This window comes from Carassius auratus, chromosome 15, assembly GCF_003368295.1.
Source record: "Carassius auratus strain Wakin chromosome 15, ASM336829v1, whole genome shotgun sequence".
NCBI lineage: Eukaryota > Metazoa > Chordata > Actinopteri > Cypriniformes > Cyprinidae > Carassius > Carassius auratus.
Window position 1 is genome coordinate 20,129,486 of NC_039257.1, and position 10,016 is coordinate 20,139,501.

At 40.4% G+C, this 10,016-nt stretch overlaps 1 protein-coding gene across 3 annotated transcripts; it reads right to left on the bottom strand.

The window, feature by feature from the left end:
- Window positions 1-77: 77 nt before the first annotated feature.
- hnrnpl2 (heterogeneous nuclear ribonucleoprotein L2) lies at window positions 78-10,016 on the bottom strand. 3 transcript variants are annotated; one of them, XM_026282824.1, is made up of 14 exons: window positions 9,861-10,016; window positions 9,209-9,327; window positions 8,889-9,126; window positions 8,683-8,768; window positions 7,687-7,783; window positions 7,287-7,359; window positions 3,592-3,624; window positions 2,762-2,830; window positions 2,267-2,526; window positions 2,061-2,182; window positions 1,521-1,722; window positions 1,387-1,444; window positions 1,158-1,262; window positions 78-632 (listed from the first exon to the last, which is right to left on the bottom strand). In XM_026282824.1, exons 1-14 carry the CDS (start codon window positions 9,945-9,947, stop codon window positions 574-576), a joined length of 1,608 nt encoding a protein of 535 aa, XP_026138609.1. In that variant the 5' UTR covers window positions 9,948-10,016; the 3' UTR covers window positions 78-573. The 3 variants fall into 3 exon arrangements, with proteins under 3 accessions (XP_026138609.1, XP_026138610.1, XP_026138611.1); XM_026282825.1 differs by lacking the exon at window positions 3,592-3,624; XM_026282826.1 differs by lacking the exons at window positions 2,762-2,830; window positions 3,592-3,624.

Here is a 10,016-nt window from a genome sequence, read left to right on the forward strand (position 1 = left end):
TCTTTATTAAACTGATTACATTTTATCTTCCAGATTCCTAATATACACTGGGCAATAACATCCAGGCAGCTTTTGAAAAAAAAAAAAAAAAAAAAAAAAAAAAAAAAAAGATTAAACTGCTTTATACCATTTTAAACCACTAGTCACATTTGTTCCATTGCAAAAGAAATAACAACAGAGAGACATAATCACTATTTTTATTTTAGTCAAAAAAAAAAAGAAAATTGCATTCTTCTTTACAGAGTGACATTTCTAAAAGTGAGGTGCTGAGCCCACAGCTAACAGTCAATCATGGCAAGCAATAAAAAAAAAAAAAAAAAAAACAGTAACAAAACCAAAATACTGGTACAAAAGCATTTCAACTCTCGTCTTCCTTTAAAAACAATGAGTTCAGTCAGTTTTACTCTCAGCTTGTGTTGCTGCTCAATCAACATAAGATTAACTCCACACGTCTGCACACCCTTCACACAGATGAGCCGTTAAGGACAATAAAGTAGCAGGAAGGTGAAGTGATGGTGTGAGCGATGACTCTGGGACGTCACCATGATGATGGTGATGGGGACGAGATGGGGTTCAGTTTGCATGCTGTGCAGTAGAGAAGCACAGCTTGAGCGTGTATGGATATGGGCCATCTGCAGAGAGAAACAGAAAAACAAAGGATAAGTCCACATTTGTTGGTGGGAAAAGTGTGGCCAAGAAAGAACCAGAGATATACACAAACTATAAACTGTCTATTTGACATCATGTGATCAATTCAGTTTTCTTTTGCACCTTATTGTGCTTGAACGGGCAATTAAGACACAGCTGTTAAAATGTGCAGTCTTCACGTGAACACAGTAGGTTCTGTTTTAGTAAAAGTAAACAGCTGGGTAAAAAGAAAAATCAATCATTTTGACCCACACAATGTGTTTTTGGCTATTGCTGAAAATATACCCCAGCGACTTAAGGTTTTGTGCTCCAGGGTCACATTATATAGTTACAGTGATATCAATTTCTCATACTATGAAATTTGGTCAACAAAATTCTGGTCATATTTACCACCCCTAGCAGCCAAATACATACATATATTTTTATTAAGTTCGCTTTAATTTTGTTGGAAATGCTGACACAACCAATTAATGGAAATAATATCTGAAACACTAGATGAAGTAACTCACTGGGGTTTTTCATCTGGTAATGGTTCATCATAGCAAGAGCTTCCATAGCGTCATTAACAGACTCCCACTCCAGAAGCCCTGACGAACTCCTCTCTGATGTGGAACCTATTCATTAACACATTACAATCATGAAGGGCCATGGATGACATTAGCAGTTAATAGAGCACACTTTAAGTGATTTCATGCAGAGTTTGGCTTTCTATGCTATTATTTACACACTTTCACATACCTTTAGCTGCAAAAGGTTTGACATTGGAAGGGCTCTTTACCCCGAGTTCATCACAGATCTGAAAACAGATGAAGGTGGTAAATGTACACATCAGGTGACAAGAATGGTCCTGACTTCCTGTATTGTGAACTGACCCTGGTGAAGGTGTCTGGTGAAGCCTCTGGTGCTGCGTTGAAGAAGTGTAGGACGTTGCTGGGATGCTGAATGCGGTTCTTGGCCGCCTGCTCTGGAGAAGTGAAGCGGTTATTTCTGCTCCCGTGAAAGTCTTTGAAGCTGCTGGAGCCGTCTTCCAGCTCATAGGACTGACCGGGCATGATGGCCTGCTGCTTGGACACACTGATCAAAACAACAGATCAAACAGTTGAGCTATACTAGTATGTATTCATATGAAATCATATTTTTGGCTTTTTTTAAATTTGATTCCCCTTCTAATTCTAATTTCTCCATAATGCAAAAAAAAAAAAAAAAGTTTGCATAAAAAAATTGAGAAAACGAAGTATTTTAACACATTGGAAGCATTTTTAATGCCTTTAATGATTAAACATAATATATTGCAAAGCTGTCACAAATATTTTCAAAATATCGGAATCTTATTTTCTTCTATTAAACACTATGTAATGAATCGGGCTGCTCTTATTGCAACATTTGAAAAGAACTCCAGTTGGAACAATTACCAAACATTGAGCTTCTGGTTGAACAGGAAGTTGTTGTTGAGATGTGAGATGGCACGATCCACAGCATAGCAGTCTCCCATCTCCACCATAGCAGCTCCAGGCTTGCTCTTCATGAATTTCACCTACATTAAAAGGGGAAAGTGGATTTCAGATAAAACGGTTTACATTTTGACAGTGGCCAACCTACTTTTAGCCGTTCTACATACCCGTTCCACATTTCCGTACAGGCAGAAGATGTTGAAGACCCTGTCTGCGTTTATTTTTGAGGGCTCCAGGCCATACACCATGATCACCGGTGAGTCTGCATGTGCGCCATATTCACCAGGGGGCGGAGGTGGGGGGCCGTACTGTGCACCGTACCGCTGACTGGTTCCACCACGCCTTGGACCACCCATGGGCGGCGGCCCCATCCGTCGGCCTTCATAGGGGCCGCCGTAGCCCTCGTCTTGGTATCCGTGATAACCTCCTGAGAACCCACAAACGACAAACAGAGCACGTTGGGGTGGGGGTTGTGGGCAGGATGGGGTAAACAAACATTTGACACAGCCTTCACTTTAGTTTATGTTTTAATGTCAACACGGCACCATCTTGCTGCCACTGTGATAAAAGCACCCCAAATTTGTTTTCGTTTTAACATCCACTCCCCTGTTTGCGAGCAAATGAGGCAAATGTGTTATCACGTGTGCCCCCGCAAGCCTTACCATACTCTGGAGGGTGGTCTCCCAGCAGAGCCGGCTGCCTCTGGCGCTTGTTGGGGTTGGAGTTCATATCTGAGAGGCAAGAGAAGGAAGAGGGTGAAGAAAGGAAAGGGGAGGGGCCAAAAAGAGTTTGGGGGAGAGAGAGAGAGAGAGTGAAAGATGAGTTTGCTGAGAGGCGACAGGACAGGACACTGACTTTGTGAATGTTAATGTGATTGACACGAGCTTTAAGTTCAGCAGAGAAGGGGACACATAAGATTAGGGTTACATTTCACCCCCCCCACCAAAAAACTAAAACAAAACAGGTACATTTGTTTAAAGAAAATGAAACCTACATTTAAATAACTGAATTTTTGTATGATAACATTTTTATAAATCAATCTCATTTTCTCCTTAAACTGTCATTATCATAATATCTGAACATCTTTTGTGCTTTTGTATAAAAACACTGCAATGGGGCTTAAAAAGACCACGGTACATTTATACAGTAGTGCAAGTCTTTTTCAATTCCAGTAATTTGACTTGTAATTGAGGTGGTTTTTATATTAATGATCATTACAGGGTTCATTTTCTTCATTTCATTGTTTTAATTTTAGGGTGAAATGTCATGTTACGACAGCTTGAGGAGACTGACCTATGAAAAGACTACTTACAAACCTGTATACCACAGACAGCTGGATAATAAACATACAGGCTTTCTTTTGGGGTGTACCAGCCCCTGAACAAACTGCTGTGTTGGCTGCCAGTGTATTTATGTCATATATTATGTTTGGGAGTGTGTGTGGGTGGGTGGGGTTGTAGGGGGGGACAGGATGTCTACTGCAGACACACACCTTGATTGCCCCCATTGCCATCAGCATCTGCACCTGTTCAGGTACACACAGTGCAAACATCAATCTCACGGACATTTCTGAACATTCACATAACAGGTTTCTTACTCTATTTAGGATCTTAAAATGCTTAGGGCACCATGCCTTTATTAACGTTGCTATTTACAAAAGACGCAACTGAAAATGATGGCAGGCCTCTCTTCTCTTATACCTCATTTACCACCCAAATGGTGCTGGTGATCATGCACAGCTGGGTCTCAAAATGAACTCACGCTTTTACTTATTACATCACTTCACCGCAAACAGATATGGCTAATTACGTCTTTTGCTTACTACTTTTGAAAACAAACGTTTATATTTAGAGCAATTGTATTTAATCACAAGCTAGCTTTGATGTAACTACCGAAAGCTTATTTAATTAGATTTTAAAAAAACAGGAAATTTAGAAACCTGATAATTTAGTTTGTGCGATCTAGTTCTGTTTTACATTAAACAGACTGATTAGCTGTTATGAAAACTAATTATCTCATCCCTCAACTAATGATTCGAAGCCCAAAGAATACTTCAGCTTTGAAGCGAAAGCTCATCTTATGCGTACAGCCAAACACAGCGTTTCAAAGTATAGTCAATTTGACAGCATGGGCAATCACGGGCAACTGACACGGGCTCAATAAAGTTTCATCACTGGCTGCGCGATTTCTCTCCAGAATTTACGACTGATAAAACGTCTTTGTACTTGTCAATGTTGCAGTATACTGATGCTGGCGCGTCCTGTTCCATCTCATCCACTTATTTTTACGCAATTACAAAACAGTGTTGCCAGCTTGTGGAGCAACTTTTTAACAAACATTTTAGCCATGGTAAGAAAAGCTATACACACGTACAATATTTCGGTGATAATGAAATTCACACCGAACACTTTTCGCACACTTCAGCGAATGCATAAAATTCAAATATATTCTAGGCTTTAGTGGCATAGCAGGCCATATTATTAGTGTAAACACACAAAATGGTGCCAGGGATGGGAACTAGCGCCCCGTCGGTGGAAAAGGGGGTGTCAAAACATCTCTGAAATCACAAGTATAGTAATGTTGCTCCCAGAAAAACAACCCATCCCAGGAATATACATTTTAATGCATCTTGCTGATCTACATCAATGTGTAGCCCAATGAGGAAGACAAAAACTGGAGAGGAAAAGATCAAGTTAGTCAAACATTTGGTCAAACACCCCCATGAAACATTAGACTAGAAGCGTATCACTCCAAGACAACAGAAGCTTGGGGTTACTTACAGTACAAACGCAAGGGTTCGGGGTTGAAGGATGGTGCAAGAAGAACATGCCGTAAATTAGCCATCGTTGAGTGTCTTCATGGCATCCTCCTCCATATCCCACTTAAGAACTTTCCATTTCTTCCCCCCACCAGTCCATTCCACTGATTTCCAAAGTACTCTTCCTCGTCTCAGATGGGTTTCAGTGCTCCAATGATGCCAGCACACATTTCAATGCCTGTCTTCCCATGGTGGTTGAAAAGCTGGAGCAATTTATGCCCAATTCAGACTGACTGGTACTTCCACTAGAGACACAAAGCCAACCTGCATCATACGGAAGGTGTTATACAGTAGTCAAACGACTGGGGGAAAAAAAAGGGAAAAACGTCACATTGACAGAAAGAGAGAAGAGGATTCGTAAAAAGAAAGGACTAGAGGAAGAGGACACATGTTTGGGGAAGAGAGAGTATCTGAAACACCAGCCTCCAGGGCAGAATGTCAGGGCTTAGAGTAAAAAAACTAAATAAAAAAACTTGACGTGTCGGCTGTCTGCATGTCAGTGCATCTGCTTGTCAAAATGTTGTCTGCAGTGTCTTCGGTGTCTCGAGTGGTTTAGTGTCATCAGCTGTTGACGAGTGAAGAGTCGGGCATGTCGATTTGTAGGTGTCTGGGTTTGTGTTGTAACGATCGGCACGGCGAGAAAGGCGACATACCCCAGAAAAGACAGACAGGTTCAGAAAGGCTGTTTGTCTGTGGATGTCAGCAGTTTGCCATGAATGAGGAGAAGAGGTCTGTTTGCATTGTGTTGTGGTGTCACTTGAGGATGCGTGTCAAAATCATCCCTTGTTAGCAGTGAGGTTAAGGTGGTGTGTGTCTTGCTCTTGACCCGTAAGAAACAACAGGAGAAAGTTGAATGGGTGTGGGAGCCTTAACTACTTGCACCGACAACCCCAAAATCCTTCAGTGTCTTTCCTGGCAGTGTATTTTCTGTAGGAGGTGATGAGTGCTAAATGTTGCGTGATCAGGTGTTTGTCAGGATGCCTTGCAGTTTCACGAGAGTAAAATGCATGTTTGTCCTTCTGGAGAAATATTCTCGCAAGGTATAAGGCAGTTGTGGTTTGATGACTGATACAGTGGTGGAAGTCTGAGGCACTTGTGTCTCCAGTGAAATGTAGGAAATGTCCCCCAGTGTCCAGATGTGTTAAGTGTTCTGTTGATGCACTTGATATTCTGGAAAGTTCTGTGCTCTCGTTTTGGTCTCTAAAATGTACCGCATGAATGTGAGGGGCAAATGGCCCAAGCAAGCACCAAAGAACATCCTGTTCAAAATGATCATTGGTTGGTTGACCTGCAATTTGTTTACAACAGGAATTTCTTTGGGCACACCATTGCTCATGAATACCCATGTCCCAAATCACAAAATCGTGAAATTCAACATGAAATTGTCCCCATTTACTTTTAATACATTACTCGTTTATTGTGAACAATTAAATCAATGCATGCTATTCCGAAGAACAACATAGCACTGCTCGAAAAAGAATGAACACTTTTTTTTTCCTAGTCTAATAAATTCCCCCAAAAAAACTAAATCAAGTTGCCCTGCAGTTTTTTCTTCTTAAAGGTGCTGTATGTAAGATTTAGTCTCTGCTAAGCATTAAAAATACCATAATATTTTTGCAGATATTTAAGAAACATAATAAGTTTGAATACTTGTTTATCTGAAAAACAATGCTACAGTCAATTATTCTCATTTGAAATTCTGTGTTCCGGACCGGAATGTCGTGTTTGTTTGTGTGTGAAACCCGCCCAGTGCCAGTTTACCTAATTGTTTTTCGGCACCCCAGGTTACCAGTATTTAAGCATTTAAGTATTTAATTTTGTTCATCGCCAAGTGCGCTTGTTCCTGTTTGTCTCCTAAATCTGGCAACCTACGAGTGCGTCAAGTCTGAGGAGGTGGTTCCAGCTGAAAAAAACCCTCTCCAATATTTTGAATTTGGACTGCAATACCTAGTTCAACCACTTGGTGTAAATCCTACATACAGCACCTTTAAATATTACTTCAACTGGAAAATGTAAAATGTGAACGTAGTTTCATGTTAACTGCATAAGATGTCTGATAATCTGCCTCTATGGTGCTAACCCAGTAAACCACTTGCCCCTCACACTACTGGCATGTGACAGGCTTTGCTGGAAAAGGAAGTTTGTGAGATATCAGCAGCACAACATTCTGAGGAAGCCTTAAAGATCACAGGGATACAGCTTTACCCTCCCCTCAGAGAGTCACGAAAACGTGGTGTAGACGTTGGTATGCCTAACACTCGGCACAGGGGAGGTTTTGCGTTTTTAAAACGTCCCAATCCCACCCACTTATTTTCCCCACAGTGGCAGTAAGGGCGCAGAGAAATGACAGAGTAAATGGTAAACGGTACCTTGGCTGCTCAGGTTCGGATTGGTGTAGTCCCATGTGTCCTGGTCATTCTTGAACACATTAAGGCGTGTTGGCTAAGAGTACAAAAAAGTAAATAAAATAAATTCATTAAAAATATATATTTCTAGCAGCTTGAGTAGGGATGGGTGATATTGAGTATATACTTAAAATATGTGGTTAAACAAATGTCAATGAAAATCATTTCATTATTAAGCATTAGTATGTTTATTATATATTGGTGCATTGATTAAGCTTTTACTTTTTTTTTTACTTATGTTTTACTTTCTGCTTGAAGATTTTGACTCTAACTGAAAAAAAATTCCCTATAAAACCTCATTTTTAAGCCATTCAGAAAATGCACAGAGTATTGTCAAATGTCAAAAATCTGAAATGACCCTCACCTTGGCATACTCGATCTTTAGTGTGCAACAGCCAGAGTATATATCAGCCCCATTGAGTGAGGCCTTGGCCCTTTGGGCGCTCTGAACGGAATCAAATGTGTGAGGAATTAAAGAAAAACAATGGTAATCTTGTGTTCCCTGACTACAGAGATTATTAATTAAAGTATTTATGGAAGGTAGCATACTTTAAATGGTCAGTTCACTGAAAAATGAAAATTCTGTCATTAATTACCGTGTCACTCCAAACCTGTAAGACCTCCGTTTATCTTTGGAACACAGATTAAGATATTTCTGATGAAATCAGAGAACACTCGGACACTCCATAGACAGCAAGGGTCCTACCATGTTCAAGGCACAGAAAGGTAATAAAGACTTGAAACAGTGTGACATCAGTGGTTCAACCTTAATTTCATGAAGCCACGAGAGTACTTTTTCTCTCATTAGGGCACCATTTTGGAGAGTATCACTCTCCACGTATGCTCTCCTTTAAGTATAAACAAGGCGTTTTTAACTGCAGCTGCACTATGCGCATTTGTTGCGTACATGAAGGAAAATGGTGCACTAGGGTGGAGAGGAATTGTTGAATAAAGTATTTTTGCACAAAAAGTACTCAATATAACCTCGTAAAATTAAAGTTGAACCCCTGATGTCACATGGTCTATTTCAATAATGTCTTTACTACCTTTCTGTGCCCTGATCGTGGAAGTTTCTCCTTGCTGTCTATGGAGGGTCAGAGGGCTCTTGGATATTCAAAATTCTCTTAATTTGTGTTCAACATGCTCGGAACAACAGGAGGGTGAGTAATTAATGATATTGCTTTATTTTTTGGGTGAACTATGCCTTTAAGATAATTGGTTAACAAAGCGTGTAAGACATTCAGAGTCCACATGCGAAGTGAACTTAACTGACAAGAGCGTAAGGACTCATGAACACAAATTACAGCTAGCAGAATCTAACCAACAGCTTTGATCTGCAGTGTGAAACAGTAAAGGATATTCCACCATGGCCTGGACACCATTCTTCCTAAAGATGACGATTCGTTGAACAGGACCACAGTTGTTGCAAATAGTATAGAGGACATCCTGTAGAACAACAAGAACTTTAGTGTCTATGGAGCGTCAGAGAGCTCTTGAATTTAATCAAAATCTCATTTTGTATAATAAAAGGCATCATTGATATTACACAGAGGATGTGGGCAGTACCGTGGTAATAGGATAAATGGGGTTCATGATTGTAAGTAGCAAAACATTATTAACACTGCGGGAATCGTCAGGGTCACCCGGCCTGGATATCTTCTGACTGGTAGAGTAGTTGACAAACGCAGGATGTCCGGCGATGTAGATCTGGTTGTCGTTGGCATAAGTAACAGCATTGCAAGACCCATTCATATCCTCATATTCAACCAGGGCTTGACGCTTCTTCGGCATGAGTACAACATAACTGCAGAGAGATGGAGAGAGACGATCCTCAATGCATTTCAATTACATTATGGCACACCTGACAGAGACGTAGCACAAGTTACCTGATGGCTCCAAACTCTTGCAGGGCTTCAACGATGTCGGCCTCCAATACTCCGTCCACTAAACCTCGGACATGCACCACAAGAGAGGGCAGGGTCTTGTGCGGGTCAACATACTCCTCCTATGGAATAAATCATCACGTTAGTCCAGAAAACTGGAAATAATAAGTATTCATTATTATCATAATTTTTTTTTTTTTTTACAAGAAATAGTCTAAATACATACTGCAATTTCTGTGTAACATGCACTTTTTTTTTTACAATATGAGTCCGTTCTATAAATGTATATGTATTAATCATTATGTAAGTTATATGTTTCCCACTCGTTGTAATTAACAAAACACAATTTATGTGTTTGGTCGGTTACAAACAGCATAACTCATTCATTCAGCAGCTTTTAAGAATATATGTTTGGCGTGGAAAACAAAAGCGTTTCTTAGGAACACATCAAACATTGGGTACAAAATCATTACATGTTTTTATATTTTTGTTTTTGTAATGCTTTGGGTGCAGAAAAATCAGTGTACTGTAGCTCAATTGTTTGATTAGCTTGTTCGCTAAACAGTGCTGTTTTACCCAGCTAGCTAACTAAAGAGAAGTCAGATGAAGTCCGTAATAAATTAAATGATAGGGTGTAAGCAAAGATTTGACTTACTGTCGCCATTCCCCCTTCGCCTTCCGTTTTTTGGCGTTTTGTTGCTCTGCCTCCTTCGCTGTAGTAGCGGGCCGCCTGCGTCGCCATGTTGTCCCGTTACGATTCACGCGCATCAAACTGAAATGGACGAAAACTACAGAAAATGGGAGAGGTGAG

Coding starts and splice junctions, on each gene's coding strand:
- hnrnpl2 (XM_026282824.1), bottom strand. CDS start 9,947: ATGGCGACGCAGGCGGCCCGCTACTACAGCGAAGGAGGCAGAGCAACA. Junction 2,183..2,266: donor TGTACGGAAATGTGGAACGG/GTATGTAGAACG, acceptor CTTTTAATGTAG/GTGAAATTCATGAAGAGCAA. Junction 1,723..2,060: donor AACCAGAAGCTCAATGTTTG/GTAATTGTTCCA, acceptor TGTTTTGATCAG/TGTGTCCAAGCAGCAGGCCA.